The 19,748-nt window shown below is 52.0% G+C and overlaps 1 protein-coding gene and 1 long non-coding RNA gene across 2 annotated transcripts; both read left to right on the forward strand.

The window, feature by feature from the left end:
• The first annotated feature begins 10,906 nt into the window (after positions 1-10,906).
• LOC120668534 (auxin response factor 18-like) lies at positions 10,907-14,622 on the forward strand. Its single transcript, XM_039948271.1, has 4 exons — positions 10,907-11,202; positions 11,339-12,612; positions 12,743-13,653; positions 14,142-14,622. Exons 2-4 carry the CDS (start codon positions 11,527-11,529, stop codon positions 14,209-14,211), a joined length of 2,067 nt encoding a protein of 688 aa, XP_039804205.1. The 5' UTR covers positions 10,907-11,202; positions 11,339-11,526; the 3' UTR covers positions 14,212-14,622.
• A 1,702-nt stretch (positions 14,623-16,324) lies between these two features.
• On the forward strand, positions 16,325-18,678 carry LOC120668535. The gene is made up of 3 exons (XR_005672474.1): positions 16,325-17,422; positions 17,797-18,060; positions 18,396-18,678. It is a non-coding gene; the product is annotated as an uncharacterized LOC120668535 (long non-coding RNA).
• Positions 18,679-19,748: the final 1,070 nt, after the last annotated feature.

Raw genomic sequence — 19,748 nt, forward strand, 5'->3', positions numbered from 1 at the left:
TACAGGCATGTCCGCGCGCGTGCACGCACGCGTACGAGCAGATCATTAACCTCCCCGGACCGGACGTGACCACACCGACCGGGCCGGGCGCGTCCCGGCTTTGGCCCGTGTCGCGGCGGTGCTCCTCCGCCTTTAGCTTTTGCGCGGTCAAAAGCGGCCGCCGGGGGCCGGGGGCGGGGGTGGGCGCCGCCGCGAGCGCGACGCCACGCCCGGCGCACGCGAGGACAGCTCGGCGGCACATGGCCAGTTGCGCCGTCACTTGGCGGCTTGCTGTCCACGGGTTAATCAGTTGCGCACGCCCCCTGCAAGTGCCGAGCTGCATGTGGGCCATATACCAGGGGATCGGTGACATGTACACATGCGATGCCTAGGCAGCAGGAGATGAGTCTCGGATTGGATCCGTGGAGAATTTCTTTGTTTTTTTTCTAAAGATTTTGCAATGTTGTGTGGGGGTTGGGGGGGGGGGGGGGGTTATATACCCACGTGCTATTCAACACCTTGGGTGTAGTTGAATCTAACTAATTACGGAATAAATTTTTGAATAATAATCGGTTTGATTACGTAACACTATTTTACTGAACATGATTGGGTATAAATATGCTTGCACACCTTGGTAAAAAGGCCTTTGCTATGGTACACCCAAATAACTGTGGACCGTTGATCTAATGTCATATTACCTCTTAGAAGGTAATAGTTTTAATATTTATTCTATATATTTTAAATTAGAAAATAGAGGATTAGATCTAACATGCATGCATGATTAGTTGAGATCTCATATTTCTATTTTTTTTCACATGATGTGCCGGCCATTAAATTGAGACAAGAATTATTTTTTATCCTCCGTGCACATGACATATATACCCAGCAGATTGTATGTAACGTTTTTTTTGCCATCACGGGTTTTAACATAAATACATGATGTATATGCACAATTTAGATCTAACATGATTGATATGTCGATGGAGCATGTGTACATGTGTGAGTGTAACTTCTTTGTTTTTCTTGGGGAATGACACGAACATGATTGGAGCCTTTGCATACTTGAGTTTGCATCATTTTTTGTGACATATAAAGGAACCACCGTGAGTTTATAATGTTATTTTGTAATGATATGAGATGCATACCTTCAAGATCTAACTTGAGATGTGTATGACAAACTTGAAAAAAATATTTTTCCAAACAAGAGAGATCGACATGTAACAAATGTGTCTAGCTACCAACATGTAATTAAGAAACGTGCACACAATTGAATCCTAACAAAATAAGGGAGGTTATCGAGATTTTCATGCATGCGTACATGCAAATTTGCAAGCCTCTGCTAGATCCACGGAAGCAGCATGCAGGTAGTTAGGATAGCCGGCAGATTTTTCCTTAATTAATTAGTTATTTAGTTTTCCTCCTAGTATTCAAGGGCTAAGATTTATTTGAACTCTTACCTCCTAAAAGGTAATTGGAGTACCGTAGCAAAGCCCTGGTAAAAAACAGAAAAAGGAAAGGATCCATGATTTACCCATCGATGCAGTATCGTTTCTGATGTGTCAGATGGGGATGGGCACAAGGAAGACGATGAACAGTTGCTTGGGATATTGTTGTAAATTTACTTTTACTCAGGGTCCTGTACGCAAAAAAGGATTGTACTGTGCTTGATATTTAATACATCTACGGTCCTTTTCGCAAAAAAAGAGAAAGGGTAGGGCACTTGGCCAAGACGCTAGCTAGTAGCTAGGCTCTAGTTAGGTACTCCAAACCATTCATACGTCAGCTACAGTAATGTTGTCGTATGAGCTCACAATCACAACTCGGCGAGGGACAAAAAAAAAAGATCTCCATGACATCCTGACATCCTGTGGACGGAGGAGGAACACAACACCGGAACAGATCAGATATTCAGACGAGCGTGTCAAGTGTGACATGGACGTGCATCAAACTCGCTTTGATTTCCGTAGCTCCATCCCTCCCATCTCTCGCTGGGCGCGCGGCCGGCCAGGCACATTCAATCCCTTTTTCGAGTTCCTGTGCCTTCTAAGACTCCTCCCATTTATGCTGCCATCACCTTTGTCAATAACAACTGGACCAGACGACTGTAGCAGCAGCGATCACCGAAGCATGTGTATCTTTCACGGCTGGGCTTAATGACGGATGACGCCCTAGTAGCTAGCCCGGAGTTAGCAAGGCGCACGTCACCAACGGTTGGTGTACTGGCCAGATGCTCCGTCCGGCGAGCAGGCGAGCAATCTGCAGTCTCTCTGCTGGGGCTGACTTCTGGAGTGCCGACAGCAAGATTCAGGCAAAGACAAGACAACGATCCGGCCGCCGAGAAAAATTGAAGAGAGAGAGATGGAGCTGCAGACGGGTGTGATTTGTCCCGGTGTTAATTAGCAGCGTAATCATGGCCTAATGCTTGGCCCTCTTGGCTATCTAGCTATACTAGCTAGCTAGGTGTGCTCACCAGCTACTAGGTGTAACACCCTGGAAACTCCCGACGGTCCGCTCTGGAGCGGCGGACGGTCCGCCCAGGTAACACCCAGATATTTACCTAGTTGTGGGCCTCGGTTGTCATATCCTCATTCCTCATCATCCCATCGATCAGAGACAAGCGGAGCTCGTCCGCTCGCCCCACCGTCGCCTCTTCCTTCGATCTCCCTCCTCTGGCCACCACATCTCGATTCCTTACGCGAGCACCTTCCTCTAGCACCTCCTCCACCTTCCCCAACCCCCAGCCCAGCTTTTCCCGGCCGGAATCGCCCCCGCCGCCGCCGGTCACCATTGGAGCCGCTTGAAGTTTGCTCCACCGTCGATCCGCTTCTCTGGTCATCTTCCGCCCGAACCGACCGCAAGAATGGATTCGTGGTGAGTTATTTGTGCTCTCCGGCCTTTTTCCTCTTCCGTTGTGCGCCGCCGGCACCGGTGAACGGCCGCCGCCGCCACCACCGCGCTTGCTGCCGCCTGTCGTGCGATGTTAAAAAGACGAACCGCGGACGGTCCGCCAAGGAGGGCCGGACAGTCCGCCGTAGTGTTCGAAATTTGTCCAGAGACAATGTTGTCTCTGGTGGGGTTCGCAGAGTTGAACCGCGGACGGTCCGCCAAGGAGGGCCGGACGGTCCGCCGTTAGGATTAGAAATTCATCCAGAGACGTCGTGGGTTCTGGTAAGTTTGCAAGGGTGTACTGTGGACAGTCCGCTACCGGATCGCGGACAGTCCGCGGTATAGTTTTAAGTTATCCAGAGCCGTTGGTAGTTCTGGTAGGTCGGCAAGGTTGAGCTGCGGACAGTCCGCTGCCGCATAGCGGACAATCCGCCAGCTAGTCCTTTTTTAGTATGGTTCTTTTGTAAATAGGGAATTTTAGCTACGCTAGTTTATGTCATATGCATGTGCATTAATTGGCTTTTTATATATATTCATGCATATGTATTATTGCACCTCATTTAGGTACGCTAGATGTACACGTGTGGACGTGAAGCACGCGGTGTTGGAGTCGGCCCACAAGACGGTGTTCGACGGATATCGCCAGAAGATGGAAGGACCCGCTAAAACAACCGAAAACCCGGCCCAAGGTCGGAAGGGCTCAAGGCCTTAATAGCATTAACACTGACCTAATGTTACCCTCAGGCAAGCCCCGGTGCATAACCTACTATTTTAAATTACGAATTATTATATAATTATTACTTGTGCATTATGTTTTTTAGGAATTTTCTGGAACCTTAGTTGTATGATCCCTAGGTTCCCTTGGTCTTATACTAGTATGTGTAGGTCGATAGCACTGCTATGCTTAATAGATTTCGGTGGAAGTCGAGTGATTCCTTGTCACTCGCGAGCTATAGGGTAGAAGTCGAGTAATCTACTGTTACTCGCGAGATATAGGATATCTTTATATTTTGGTATATGAGCTATTGGAATAATAATGGAATGAAGGAAAATTGAGACCGGACGGGGAGTGATGATGAGATGTAGGTATGGCAACGGGACATAGTTCCTAGTTGTCCTAACCTCGTCTGTGTCGATTGAGGACCGTACCATTGTTGGCCCTGGTGATCATATTGAACTGTACTAACCGCATGCCGGGAGTAGGAGGTAGTTGAAACCGGTAAGCCTAGTACTGCCTCGCGTCGAAGGTACAGAACTTCATCACCACCCCTTAGGGCGAGTCGGGTAGTCGCGGAGAATTGGGATGCATGTATTTACTTTTGGTGGTCTCTCGTTGAGCCCGGCTGACTATGTGTAGGTGTGGCGGTTCTGTAGTTCGAAGCGGGGAGGGGAATGATTGGCTCATATCGTCTGACGGGGCAAATGCGTGACGTGTTGGTTAGGTCCACCTTGCAAGGTTAAATCGGATCGATTCGCCGCCACTCGCTCTCGGATATGACCACCTTGATCAACTACGTCACATTGTAGTAATATGATATGGAACATGGATTATATTATATATGTCGATGTCTACTTTGAATTGTGATTTAATACTCTACCATGTTTGCTCTAGTTGGTTTATGCAAATATTAGATTTTAGTTAATCTATATAGAACCTGGAGCTAAAATATTGAAAATAAGGATCCACTTTTAGATGCCTTTCTGCAAAATAAACCACCAGCCAGAAAGTTTTGCATGTCTAGTTATGTGGGCTAAATATATCCAATAGTCGGGTAAGTCCTGCTGAGTATTAGTTGCTCAAGATTTGTTGTTTACCCTATTTAAGGTATAGGAGCTAACCCGGATTCGCATCGGTGGGCTCGATGTGACGTCCTCTCATCTCCATAGTTCTCAATTTATTTTGCTATTTTATGAGTTCTTTATTAAAAGTGTTTCTCAGGTTAAACTCTCTTCCGCTGTTGCTATCACTTATTATGTGAATTCTAAATTAAAAGCTGTTTTGTAAACAATTTAAGATTAATTACTATTTTTGTGAAATTGTATCATGCTGGTGCCATCTGCGCTCGCCGTCGTGCGAGACTACTGGTGTGTTTCGATCGGTCTGTGGGTTGGAAACAGGCTGTCAAGTTACATTTAATTAAGCTAATGCGCCTGATATATTTAAATGATGGCAATTACGCTTAATTAAGCATTTTAACTCGGCGAGTCTGTCACATTAGGCTGCAAGCAACTTGTCTGCCGAGGAATGGGACAGGAATTTGGGGGAGCAGGATCTTGGCATCTTGCATTGCTTCTCTACCAATGTCCAATGATGCCACCCGTCTTAAATTCTTAATCCCACTCTTAATCTGCAACCGCCAGCTTAATCAAGTGTATCCATGACCAGGAGTAAGTAGGTGATGCCCTCATCAATTCCATTCACATTCACATACTGAATATCCTAATTCAGGCCCCAAAAAAACTACAAATAAAACCATTCCTCTTAGTAGTACTCCATCGTCATGCCACACACCTAACCCAGTCTACTTAATCTGGCAATGACCGGGGCCCGGGCAACCTCAGGCACCAAACCGAGCACAAGTCTAATAAGTCCAACCCATCATCGCCACGTCGAGGTGACCGGAGCCGCCACCGTGGTCATTCCGACGCCACCAATGATCGGCGGCAGGCAGGCAGCAGCCGGATGAAGTAGTGCCCTCGACAGCGAATGATTTGACCGGGGCTTCACACGCCTGTCGGTCCAAGTCCAGATCATTCAACCACGTACGCCTGAACTAATCGCCGGTGTTTACCTCTTCGCCTTGCTGTTGGCTGCTGCATGTCCAGTTCCAACAGATCGATCGATGTAAAAATCAACGGCTGCTAGCTGCTTTGCTTGGCCTTGCCCCTCTCTCGGTCTCTGGCTCCCTCTGTGTGATCTTTCTGGTTATCTTTTCTTTTCCGTCCGGGACGGACCCTGTCAGCAGGCGAGGATCCAACCGGTGACCCGACAAGAAATTCAGGCATGGGATAGCTGCCTAGCTATAGATGGCCATTCGGGCCGCCCGCCCCGGTCCTAGCACGCGCTCGGCCTGGCCCGCTCTTAGCCGTGCCGTGCCTGGCCCGGCCCAATATCAAGTCAGGCCATGCCGTGCCAGTCCACGGGCTTTACCAGCGGCCCAAACACGGGCCCGCGAGCCTGTTTTGTGCCGGGCCAGCCCGCTGGAGCCCGGCACTACAGCCCAGGCCGGGCCGCCCGAAGCCCATAGTTCAAAATACATCTCACCCTACTTCAAATTTAACAAGCAATTCAAAAACAAGGTCACAGATCACAGCCAGCTAAAAAGTGCCCTTGTATGGTATGAGATGCTTAGCATGAGATAGGTAGAGTTTCATCTCACATCCATATCCAAACCAAACTTGCGAGGTTTAACCCCCTTAACAATGCAATAGTTATGAAATTCATCAATGCGATGGTTAGAAGAGTTCAAATAAGAGATTGCAGTTCTAAAAACCTCAAGATAAGACTTGATCCTTTTCAAACTAGATTTGACAATGAGATTTATAATGTGACATGCGCATCGCTGGTGCAAGAGTCCACGCAATGCATTGTCATTTTCTCTGTTAACATTGTCAAGTGGTGCAGGATCATGACCAAGATAACCAACAAACTTAGGAATGAGCTTTGACATAGCTCTGGATTTAGAAGAAGCATTATCAAGGGTCACATCAAAGATTTTATCTGTCAAACCAAACTCATGAACAACAGATTCAACACGTTCAGCAATGTTAACACCATTATGTGAGCAATCAATGAGCCTAAGCCCAATGACTCTCTTTTCTAACTCCCAATTAGCAGAAACAAAATGAGCAACCACACTAAGATAGTCTTCCTTAGCATTGCCCGACCAAATGTCCGAAGTGAGGCAAACAGATGTAACAGAACGCAAGCTATCAATTAGAGAAGTACGACGCTCAAGAAAGTATTTTTCCAAATCTCTAGTAGTGGTCTGTCTAGAGACTCTAGAAAAACAAGGATTGTGAGCATGTTGAATGTACTCCTCAAATGCTTCTTCATAACCAAAACCAAGAGGCAAATCAAGTCTAGAAATCAACCGGCACAGCTCACTCCGAGCAACATCGGGTTTGTATTGCCAACCAGTGACTGAACCATCACCATTGAACTGGATGCGGGGCTGCACTAAAGCAGCATGCTTAGCTTTCTTGACGCATTGTGTCTGGTGACGGAGCAGATGTCTAGTACCAGAAGCAGATCGAGCAGACAGAACATGATTACAGTGGCGGCACTTGGCAGCGATTCGTACCTGCTTGCCAGAGGGCAAGGTCACAAAGATCGGCTCGAAGTCGTTCCAGGCACCAGACCTGACACGCTTCAGCACGATGTTGTTGGCAGTAGAAGCAGTAGGCGTCGAGGCCGGCGTCTGAGTCGCCGACGCGCCAACGCCATCACCTCCAGCACCAGCGTCGGCATCATCAGGGGCATCGACATTGATCGGAGCAACACTGCTACCGAACAATGCCTCAGCGCCGGCAGTCAGGTCGTCATCGTCGTCCGCGGGCAGGCCACACGCCCTGAGGTCATCGTTGACGGTGTACTCCTCCATGTCGTCCATCACGACGACCTCAGGGTGCAGCCCACCTTTGCATCAACCCTCGGCGGCTCCGTTCCTCAACGGCCGGCGGCCCCGAGTGCACAAGACCTGCACAAGAGACAAGACGGAGATGAAAGACGAGGGTTAGGGGTAGGGAAAAGAATGGAGATGGAAGACGAGGGTTAGGGTTAGGGTTACGGAATAGAGTACATGCGCAGCCGGAGCCCAGAGCTGTAGAGAGAAGAGACAACGACGGCGAGACGGCAAAGACTACTGCGAACTCCGGCCAGGATTGGAGCGAGCCAGCGAGGTGCGTAGGAGCGCGAGATCTGCTCACCGGAGCGACGGAACCGGAGATCTACTCACAGGAGATGGAAGGGAAGATGAGAAGCCGGCGGCGGAAGCGGGTGCGGCCGTGCGGGTCGCCGCTCGCCGACCGGAATGACGGAGGCGGCCAGGCGGAGGCGCAATCTCTTGCGGTCGCGGAGCGGCGGCGGGAGCCAGGCGACAGGGGGCGCGAGGGAATGGGGGCTAGGGTTACGGGCGGGGGGAGCCGCGGGCGGGCGGAGTTATATACTCCCTGCCCCCTCCCCTGGCTAGCTGGGTTGGGCCGGCCGCGCCCGACCGTTGGAGTTATCAGGCCACTACCGGGCCGGCCTGCTAACTCCGTGCCGGGCCGTGCCGGCCCACGGGGCGGGGGTGCCGGCCCAGGCACGGGCACGGGACACGGGCCGTGCCAGCCCGGGCACAAAATGGACCGGGCCGGGTTTGGGCCGGGCCAAAAAAACGGGCTTCCAGGCGGGCCACCGGGTCGCGGGCTGCATGGCCAACTATTGTGCCTAGCGGGGGGAAAAAGTGACCGGCCGGTCGAGCTGTCGACGAAGTGATTGATCGGTCAAGCTCAACGGCAAAGAAGTGGGCTTTGAATTCGTGCTGGTTAGTTTGCTTCGTAAAGGAAGGGTTTGGCCTCTTCCATCCATCCTCATCCAACCATGTGTTCGGGACGAAGCATAAATGTGCGCCGTGTCTGGGTTCCGGCCGGGCGGTGGTTGAGGGAGATTTGACAGCGTCGCACAACGGCGGCGAGCGGCATGTACGTCGGAATTAAGAACGGGTCGAGGACGCGCGCGGCGGCAACTTGCTCCCATTTGCGTTCGTGATCGGTGCTCTCCTTGCTTTTATTTTTTTTTTTCCTTTCAAATTTGACGAGGATGATGCGCACCGTGCACGCGGCACACGCATCCTTATTCTCCAGGGCGTACTTGTGCGAGTCCGTGACTTTGAGTGACTAAAACCTCAAACCTTTTTCGTCCATGGAAAATATATTTAACCATATTTGTCATTTCACTTTCTGCTTTTTGTGCACAATATAGTCACGTGCAAAGTTATTTCGTAGGATAGACATCAATTTTGTGATCGAGCAACCTTCCGCAACGACACCAAGCAACCTCTCATGGTCTGTCGCATGATCAAGCTCGAGGGAGACAATTAGATTGTGGCGGGCGCTAAAAACTTAGGTTGCCTTTTTTTGCGATGAGTAGCCTTTCCGATGTAGTGTAGTCCCCGGTCGTTCTTTTAGCGTCTGGGAGTTGGGGCCGGCGTGTTTCACATGCCACCGCCCGTTGATGTAAACTAAAACTATTTCTCCTTCTTAATACAAAAATGCGCAGCTCTTCTGCGTATTCGAGAAAAAAAAAATTGTGATCGAGTCATCGAAACATTAACTTGGTAATATGTCGGTAGTATCATATCACCATTGATGGTTGTTGAAGCATACCTTAATCATCCAACATTTTTTTTACAAGCCTGGTTTTACTATGTCGGCTTGGTCGGTGCACGTGGTCCAATAATTTTTAATATGGTATTTGAGGCAAAGTTCTCAATTTTGAAATCATCATAAGAAGTAATTTTGTTGCCCGTTTCTAATCTTTTTAGATTAGAAAAAAAAATAACTTTAGTTTGCCATCAAAAGTTATGAACGAGAAGGGAGGAACACAACCCCTCCACCAAAATCCAACAAAGCTTTGCAAGTGGCAACCCATCTGACCACCCACCGTCGAGGAGAACTTCTGTGCGTGTAGCATGATGGCGGTTCTCCAAGCTAAGGAAGAAGACCGGCGTCGGCGCTCCTCGATCGCGCCCGCCACCAGCACGGATGGATGGGCTGAGAAGGGGAACCAAGCGAGCGCCACATGCCGGGCGACCTGGCATGCGCGTGAGCCCCCGAGCGCGACGCAGAGCGCCGGACCCGACCGGGACGCCGGCTCGCCCGCGCCGGCCACGCGACGCGGATCCCGAGACGACCGACGGCTGCCCGCCCCCGCCCCCGCCCCGACCAAAGCATCTCGCGATCCCCATCCGATCGCCCCCCCCCCCCCCCCCCCCCCCCCCCGCCCGGCGCCGCACGTACGCTGGCTTGGGCACGCACGATCCCTCCGTCTCCCTCGGTCGCACGCGCTTCTCGCTGGCTGCCCATCAGTGCGCACCGCACCACCACCACCAAGCACCGGTTTCCCATGAGGCCATGACCTGGGCTAGCCGAACATCTGATGAAAACAGGCAGAGGCAATTTCTTGCAGCAGGAGGGTCACGGATTTGCCCGGCTTGCTCAACCTCCATGTTTGAGGTCACGAGGAAGCTGTGGAAATTGGGCGCCGGTCATGTAAGTCCGCTTGAGCCCAGGCTCAGCTCGTGCATTTTTGGTTTTGACTTTTCTAGTATATAGGTTAGCTATCTTAAAGAAAACTTTTAGTATTTGATAATTTTTAAAAGAAAATACCATATGCATGAACTTATATAGTTAGTGAGCTTTTATACAATGATTCTAAAGTACCAATTGGTACTTTCAGGTACTTTTAACTTGAATTTTTTTTAGCCGTTGATCTATGAAAAATATTTATAAAAATTAAATTAAATTAGTATTTGGTCCCGCTTTTTGGTATTTGATCCCACATTTTAGAAGTACCAGATATTTTACCTTAGGTATTTCTGATACTTCCTACCTTCACCATCGTAGTATTTTATTAGATGAACAGTTCCTATTTTTTTCAATTATTGTAAAATTTCTCTTAGTTATATTATATCATGTACTACAGTAATATAGTACAAGCTTACTACCTCTTTCAAAATAAAAATTAAAGCTTAAGCGCGTACGTCGAATGCAATCCGGACGGCATGAGTCTCAGAAAAAAAACTAAGATGAAGACAACACTACTTGTTGATGTTGTTTGTTTAGATGGCATGTGGTCCCGTTTATTTGGTTCCCTTTGAGAGAGAAAATAAAACTTGTTAGAGAAGAGAACGGCAGTGAGACAGCAAATTGATAATGGTACAATGATGCAGCTAATCGTGCGCGAAATATCATTAACCCTGGCACTTTGGATGTGCAACTGAAAAGCAGTAATAAAAAATTAATTAAGCCACTAACCAGAAGTTAGTAGTACCAGTAGGCACTGGTACTTGCTTGAGATGCAGAGCTGCAGCCTTGACTGCCTTTCTCTCTCCTCTCTCCTCCCCTACCCTTTCTCTCTCTATTTAGTAGTAGTTGTTTTGCCCCCATGTCAGCTGCAGTCTGGGGGAATCTGAGCCTGCTGCTCACCTGAGCCTGTGGGGAGGCAAACGCTTCAGAGCTCTCGCAGTCGCAGAGAGGAGGAGGGAGGGGGAAGAACTGTGCCGGTTTTGCCCCCCGGTTTGCCGTTACCCTTGCTTTGGAGGGATCTGAGCTGAGCTGCAGCTGCTGCCAAAGGTGAGTGAACGGATGAACCTGTGGTTAGGCCTACATGTGGTGCTGGTTTGGGTTTCCTTTCCCTCCCTGCAAGATTTTCTGAGGCGGAATTCTCTCTTCTCTTTTCCCCTCCCTCTGCTGCTTCTTTTTCCCCCAGCCTTTTTTCAGCTGCAGGCTATGCCGATCATGATGGTGGTGGTGGTGATGGCGGCTGTGCAGCGGAAAAGCTTCTCTTGCTAGTGGAGGAGGCGTAAAATTTCACCCACAAAGGCTGTCGCGGTGGGTGGGGGGCTGCTCAATTCCGCTGAGATTCTTGCCGGTGTGCAGCGGCTGTGGGCGGTGAAGATGATCACTTTCGTGGACTCGGCGGCCATGGAGCGGGAGCGGGAGAGCGACAAGTGCCTGGACCCACAGCTGTGGCACGCCTGCGCCGGCGGCATGGTCCAGATGCCGCCGGTGCACTCCAAGGTGTACTACTTCCCGCAGGGCCACGCGGAGCACGCGCAGGGCCCCGTCGACCTCCTCGCCGGCCGGGTCCCGGCCCTCGTCCTCTGCCGCATCGCCGCCGTCCGCTTCATGGCCGATCCGGACACCGACGAGGTCTTCGCCAAGATCCGCCTCGCCCCCGTCCGCCCCAGCGAGCCGGGCTACGCCGCCGACGCCGACGACGCCATTGGCGCGGGCGCGCAGGAGGACAAGCCCGCGTCCTTCGCCAAGACGCTCACGCAGTCCGACGCCAACAACGGCGGGGGCTTCTCCGTGCCGCGCTACTGCGCCGAGACCATCTTCCCGCGGCTGGACTACTCGGCCGATCCCCCCGTCCAGACCGTGCTCGCCAAGGACGTGCACGGCGTGGTCTGGAAGTTCCGGCACATCTACCGCGGCACGCCCCGCCGCCACCTGCTCACCACGGGGTGGAGCACCTTCGTCAACCAGAAGAAGCTCGTCGCCGGGGACTCGATCGTGTTCATGCGGACGGAGAACGGGGACCTCTGCGTCGGCATCCGCCGCGCCAAGAAAGGCGGCATCGGAGGGCCGGAGTTCCTGCACCAGCCGCCTCCGCCGGGCGGCAACTACGGCGGGTTCTCCATGTTCTTGAGAGGAGAAGAGGACGGCAACAAGATGATGGCCACGAGGGGGAAGGTCAGGGTGCGGGTGCGGCCGGAGGAGGTCGTCGAGGCGTCTAACCTCGCGGTGAGCGGACAACCGTTTGAGGTTGTCTACTACCCGAGGGCGAGCACGCCGGAGTTCTGCGTCAAGGCGGGGGCTGTCCGGGCGGCGATGCGCACCCAGTGGTGCGCCGGCATGAGGTTCAAGATGGCCTTTGAGACGGAGGACTCGTCCAGGATCAGCTGGTTCATGGGTACAGTCTCCGCCGTGCAGGTGGCTGACCCCATCAGATGGCCCAATTCACCTTGGAGGCTTCTTCAGGTAGATCTCCATAACTGTCAATGTCCTCTCAAGGACGGCATCTATAAATTTCCATCTTATTACACTACTTGATGCTTGCAGAGTTTTTTTTTCTTCTCACAATGCTGATCACTTCATTCACTTGTTGCAGGTCGCTTGGGATGAACCGGACTTGTTGCAGAACGTGAAGAGAGTGAGCCCATGGTTGGTTGAGCTTGTCTCGAACATGCCGGCCATCCATCTCTCCCCGTTCTCGCCACCTCGGAAGAAGCTGTGCGTTCCAATGTACCCCGAGCTTCCGCTGGAGGGCCAGTTTCCGACACCGATGTTCCATGGGAGCCCTCTCGGCCGTGGGGTTGGTCCTATGTGCTATTTCCCGGATGGCACTCCTGCAGGCATACAGGGAGCCAGGCATGCTCAATTTGGTATATCCTTATCAGATCTCCACCTCAACAAGCTGCAGTCGAGTCTGTCAGTGTCACCCCGCGGGATCCACCAGCTCGATCACGGCATGCCGCCGAGGATCGCCGCCGGGCTTATCATCGGCCACCCGGCAGCTCGAGATGACATCTCCTGCTTGCTCACCATCGGCACCCCACAGAACAAGAAGTCGGATGCCAAGAAGGCGCCGCCGCCGCAGCTGATGCTGTTCGGGAAGCCAATACTCACCGAGCAGCAGATATCGTTAGGTAATGCTGCTGGTGGCTTCCCGCTGTCAGCTCCGAAAAAGAGCCCTTCTGATGACAATGCTGAAAAGACAGTGAGCAACTCAGACATTTCGAGCCCTGGAAGCAACCAAGATGGCACGTCCAGTGGAGGAGCCCCACTGCTGTGCCAGGATAACAAGGCGCTTGATCTCGGGTTGGAGACCGGGCACTGCAAGGTATTCTTGCAGTCGGAGGATGTTGGGCGCACACTTGATCTCTCTGATGTTGGGTCATATGAGGAGCTGTATCAGAGGCTTGCTGACATGTTTGGCATTGAGAAAGCAGAGTTGACGAGTCATGTTTTCTACCGTGATGCATCTGGGGCACTGAAACACACCGGAGACAAGCCTTTCAGGTTCGTAGGTTTCTGGATCAAAATGATCGCTTCTGTTCAATCATTAGACTTTGTTTTCGTGAATCAGTTAGATATGCATTTACGTAGTGTAGCTACTGTCTTTCAAGTTCCCTGATAATTTACGTAGTGATATGCATTTGCTAACCTCGACAAGCTGAGCACAGTGTAGCACGAACATGGAAATAGCTGCATTTCTAGTGTTCGTGGCCGTGCTAGACCTTACGATTAGTAAGTACTACATCAGGACACAGTTATCACGAAGTACCAAACTCTAGGAGTTCTTTCCTTAGAAGCATCCTTATGGTACTTTCACTCAAATTGCTTCAAGCTAGGACTAGGACACATTGCATCCATGCTAGCTGTTGGAGGAGAACCATCATTATCAAGTCTCATCTTCTGCAAAAAAAAATTTGAAACGAAATCTGAATTCTCACATTGTCCCCTCGGACTATTCTAGTGAACTCACAAATTTTCTGAATGTTTTGCAGCGAGTTCACGAAAACCGCTCGGAGGCTGACGATACTAACGGACACAAGCAGCGATAGCTTAGCGAGGTAGGGATGGAGGGGATCGGAGAAGCTCTCGTCACTTGTACAGCTGGAGGAGCGTGGTGGCAAATTTCCAAGGCAAATTGCCACCTCCAAGCGCTGGTGCAATTTCAAAGAGGAGAGGCAGCTCAGTTTGTTTTTTCTTTTTTTCCGTCTCGATTGGGGCTCTCCCGGAACGGGACCGGGAGCGCGTGTAGTCCACGACCCGTAATTTCATCGGCAGATTTGCCGGACTAGCTCTACACTCTATTTGTCGTTTCAAGGTGATCGTCGCGGTTGCGTCTGATCACTGATGATACTGCTGTGTACTCTGCCACCAAACCCGTTGCGTTGCGAATGCGATTCCTGAAAAGTTTTGGGAAGGTTTTTGGTTGGTCGGTTTGTCTGTCTGAAATGCTGAAATCTCTGCTATTTTCTGGAATTCTGAAACCTCTGTTATTTTCTGGAATTCTGATATCTGTACTTGGTTGTCTGAAATGCTTGGGCTATCTACTTGGTTGGCGGAGATGCTGAAATTCAAGATGCTAGTGGGTTTTTTGCTGGGCCACGGCCCGGGTGGCCTGGGTCGCAGGTCCGCCCCTGAGCACTTGGTTCTCTGAAATGCTGATCTGCTATCTAGTACTGCTCTCTGACCCTGTCTCACTACCTGTACCTCCAGTAATAAAAGGCATGCCGTGCCGAGGAGAGACCGCACATCAATTTTCATGGTCCATTCCACCACCGCCAGTTGCTGTCGGTTTGCGCCTTGCTGCCCGGTAAGAATGTCTTTGCCACCGCAGCGGTAGTCAGCCACGTACTGCTGCTTGTCTTGCGCCGCTGCTGCCGGGGGAGATCCTACGGAGATCGCGGGGCACATCTATTCATCGCGCGCACTGTTGCGCGCCGATGCGTCGCAGAAGGGGCAGAACAGTCGCTGCAGGTGGGCCCACGTGACTGTTCTTCTTCCTCCTCTAGCTCGCCGCGGTGATGACCGCCGGATTATGAGTGGGGGTTGCTCGGGGCGGCGCTGGCCACCGGCGGCCTTAGAAGAGGGGGAGGAGAGCAGAGAAGCCCGGCGGCGGCGGCGAGTTGCTGTGCGGCGGCGGTCGACGGCGGGGACGTCGGCGGCAGTCGAAGGTAGGGGAGACATGCGGTGGGCCGGCACCGGGTGGGGGAGCGCGGATCCGAGCTGATTAGGGTCGGCTGCGGCGGAGGACGGCGGCGGATGCGCGGGTGGCGGCGCCGGAGCCAGGGGAGGCGGGGCGCGGCACCGAAAAAGCTTCTGCGATAGCTCCAAGTTAATTCGCGCGAGTTAAAGAATAGACATCATCAGATCGCGGGGGTACTGGGCACGGTGCACCCCCGGACCAGGAGGAGAGGACCACCCATGGCGACATGCATGGCGTCGATCCGTTGCCCGTTGGTGCATGCCCGGGCCTCGGATACGGCGGAGGCGATCACCGATCAGCCAGGCCGCCGTGGTCCGGGACGACGTGTCCTCCCTACCCTTTCACCTTTTACTGCCGCTCCCGTTCTCTGGGGTCTGGGCCAGCCGCGATGCCCCTAGGGTCGCGTACAGGCGGCCGTGCTCCTCGCGGACACGGCGTGTGTTGCCGCAGCCGCGGTGATATCTTTCCGCGAGGTGAAAGTACTCTGCTACGCTCACTTTATATCCTCCCGGATTCGTTTTTTTTTTTGGGAACATCCTCCCGGATTCGTTCGCACGGGTGGAAAGTGTAAAGAGTAGTGGCCGGGGCGAAAAGAAGGTACGCTCCATCCGTCTGGTATTCCATCCTATAAGGGACGGATTGAATTAGGCTAGGACCACCCGTCCTCGCGCCTCCCGCTGACATGCACACAACCCAGTTCACCAACTAAATTGCACCCAGGAACTCGACTCTGTAAAAATCAATGGCTCCAAACACTTGTAACTCCAATCCAATGGCCCTGGATCGTTGGCTTCAACGCGTTGAAGCGGACGGAGACGTCCTGAGCCCGCGCGTCGCTCGCCCCTCTGCCGCCCGCGCCCCGCGTTCGAATCCTACCAAAAATGTCGCTTCTTCTTCCTCCCGGCGGGATCCCGCGCGCCGCCTTCCAATTCCTGCGCCCGCCTCCGCCTCGCCTGCAGCCGGCGCCTCCGGGTCCGCCTCGCCTGCAGCCGGCGCCTCCGGGTCCGCCGCATCCGCGCCGGCGGCGCCCTCCGCCCTGACGCGCGCCGCTTCCCCCTCTGCCGGACGCCGTGCCCCACGGACCGAGCGACCTCCGGCCTCCGGGTCCGCTGAGGTCACGGCGGACGGAGGAGGCGAGCAGGAAGGGGAGAGGGAGAAGGGGGGGCCGCCGCGCGGGCCTCCGCCACCGCCTAGCCGGTGGGCCTACGCCGCCGCAGATCCGCCCGAGGCCGGCCGAGTTCACAGGCGAGCAGATTCGGCGAGGCCGAGGTTGGCCGAGCTCGACGCCGGCCAAGACCCCTGTGCCCCTCCTCCGGTGTCCCCCTGCGCTCCTCGCAGCCTCCGCGCTCCCTCCACCGCCTCCTCGCCGCGGCGGGGCATGGCGGCCGCCACTGCGTGCTCCGGCCAGCGCCACTCGCCGGCACCAGCGACCTGCGATGCCTCTCGCCCGCTCCGGCCGCCGCGCGCCCATGCCCTTCGCCCGCGCGGGCTGCCGCGGCCACCCTTGCCCCCATCGCCAAGCTCCCCAGCTACGGCGCCCGGCTCTAGATCGACGGAGATGGCCGGATTTGGTGGGTCCGGCTCCCCAGCTACGGTGCCCAGCTCTAGATCGACGGAGATGGCCGGATTGTCTCAGCAGCTTTTGATGGCGGTGTAGGGAGCGTCCGCCGGTGCTCCTTCCCCAGCGGGCGGAGTCGCTGCCGCGGCCGGAGCGCACAGTTCGGAGGCGCGGCAGCTCAGGCCACCGCCATGGCCAGCCTTGCAGCCCATCGCGGTGGTGTTGGTGGTCAGCCCTTTGGAACCTGGAATATACATTCCCAGTGAGTGCAATGTACACCATGGTACTGACTTATGATTTGCGTGAGAAGCATTCGAGGTCTTGGAATCGTAAGACGTAAGCTGACTAAGAATGGAGATCCCTTCTTTCTCAATTCGATTATTTTGTATCAATTTTCCTTCTTTCTTCTTTCGTTCTGTACAAGATTCAGGGATTGGAGTATGAGCGAGAGCAGGGATCGTGGTTGGCCATCACAATTGAGCTGGGAGAATGATTGAATCATCTACTGGTTTCAGGTACTGATAGGAGAATCCTACATCCTCATGATTGAATCATCTAGCTTTCAACGATTTGTGCTCTGACTGAAGCCTTGTGGTAGTTAATACATGCTTACATAAACTTGAATTTTTTACTCTAATTCATAAACTAATGGTTCATTGTAGAAATTGTATTTGCTCTTTATTTAATAGTTTCAGATTTGCAAGAATTTTCTTAGGCAATGTACTGGTGATAGTCCAATGGCAAGAATTTGGTTAAGCAATTTTACAATCAATTTAGTTTTGGAAATTGACTCCTTGCTCACTATTAGAACCCCATTAGAGGCCATGTCTCTCTTTTTCATGTGGCTCTGATGAGTTAAGATATTCTGATTGATGGACACTTGCTGCAGATAGGGAGGGAATGGTGAGCTGCCGCTGCAGATAGGGGTCAATGGACACTTGCTGCAGATAGGGAATTGTTTCAAACTTTGAAAGAATGGGCAGAAACAATCCATCATTGAAAGAATGAGACCTGCACTAAAATATTCTTAATTTTTGAAGTTTACTGGGTCCAAGAGCTAGCAGAACACGAGTTGTGACATGGACCACATGAATATGAGGAAGACATTGACAATTCACCCTTGGTTCAGGCTTGTGTGGCTACTCTTATTGAGGTAATGGAAGCTCTTTCTTCGAGCACATCAGAAGTAGAAGATGTAGGTGAATGTGTATTCCTTAACATTAGTATATGCTGTGAGGCACAGACCTTTGTTTATTGGTTGGTTCGGACCTATATCTTTCTACATTCAGTTTCAAAGAGAGTGAAATTATTATATTGCCTTGACATGCTTTGAAAGGATTATAAAGATAATTTTGAAGGGAGTGCTCAACACCCTGTCAATAATTATTTCAAACTTGAGATGGCATTTACCAATTTAGTGGTACATGTATTTCAATAATTATTGTTTTAACTCCCAGCTTGAACTATTGTTTTTTTTGTTTCTTTCAGTTTATCTCACCACTTTGTGCCGAATTATGGAAGGAAGAAAGGACAAAAGAATGGCATTCAGAGCAACAATTGAGCAAGCACAACTGGTGAGCCAGATACCATTCTGAGTATAATTATGTGATGCTGCACTTAAATATGTTCAATTTTTTTAACCCGTAGCGTTAGCACGGGCCAACTTACTAGTCCTTTTTAACGACCCCTTTGCACGTGTAAAAAGTAGTGCAAAGGTGAAACAGTAAGCATACGTCTTTTACTGTGAGAATACTTTCAGAAAAAAGAATAATCCGCACACTGTTTTGCCGTCTGTTTGCTTTGCACGGGAAGCAAAGCAAGCAAGAGGCGTCCAAAATCAGACGTCGACGCTGCAGCACTGACTGATGAGTTGCACACGGATGAAGTCTATTTACAAAAACATCATATCGAATGTTTGGATATATATGGAGTACCAAATGAAGTCTATTTACAAAATTTTTTTCACGGATGGACTGTAAATCACGAGACAAATCTAATGAGCCTACTTAATTTATGATTTTCAACAGTGATGCTATAGTAACCATCTGTTAATTATGAATTAATTACAATCATTAAATTCGTCTCGCAATTTATAATCCATCTGTACAAAAAGTTTTATAAATAGACTTCATTTAATACTTCAAATTAGTAAGATTCTGTCCCCAAGATTCGTGCCGGCTTTACCATTTCAGTCGCGCCGCGGCTGCACTGCTGATTGGTGAGCGTTCAGAATCTCGGGCGTATCTGCCACGCTCCTCTCGTACGGTCACGCGTTTGATCGGATCTCACTCGCGGACAATTTCTCACGAGCCGGTCGAGCTGCGTGATCGGTACTAGTACTACGGTACGGCTCTGCGTTCTCGTTACCGGTCGTTATCCTCTTCTGCACGGGTACGGTGAAAAGGTAGAAAGGGAAGGAACTACCCAGCAGCCAGTACTGAGTACTGGCACGGTGAAACCTCGGCGAATCTACCGCGGGCAGCCGTGTGCCCGCGTCTGTCGCGGACGAGCCTCGCCATCAATGGTGGGCGTCGCTGTACCGACCTGTACGGAGCATGTGATTCAGAAAACCGCAGGGACGCGTGCGTGCGAACACGCCAGTGCGCCACGCGCACGCACGGTCGTCGCACGGGCGCACGGGACAGACCTAGCTAGCCGCCAGTTGGGGCGCCCGCGCGCGCGCCCGGTTGATGATCGAGTACCGCGAGAAGAAGAAGCAATGCGACACGGCCGGCCGGTGCTAGCTGTTGAATCCCGCGACGTACCGGCTACAGTGGCCGCCGCCCGCCGCGGCGGACGCTGGTCCTGTGGACTCCTGTAGCGCGGTAGCGTGGCGTGGCC

This window comes from Panicum virgatum, chromosome 4N, assembly GCF_016808335.1.
Source record: "Panicum virgatum strain AP13 chromosome 4N, P.virgatum_v5, whole genome shotgun sequence".
Taxonomy (NCBI): Eukaryota; Viridiplantae; Streptophyta; class Magnoliopsida; order Poales; family Poaceae; genus Panicum; species Panicum virgatum.

Excerpts from the sequence above, each read along its gene's own strand:
- LOC120668534 (XM_039948271.1), top strand. The coding sequence starts at position 11,527 with ATGATCACTTTCGTGGACTCGGCGGCCATGGAGCGGGAGCGGGAGAGC. Across the intron at positions 12,613-12,742 it reads CACCTTGGAGGCTTCTTCAG|GTCGCTTGGGATGAACCGGA; the intron begins GTAGATCTCCAT and ends CACTTGTTGCAG. Across the intron at positions 13,654-14,141 it reads ACCGGAGACAAGCCTTTCAG|CGAGTTCACGAAAACCGCTC; the intron begins GTTCGTAGGTTT and ends AATGTTTTGCAG.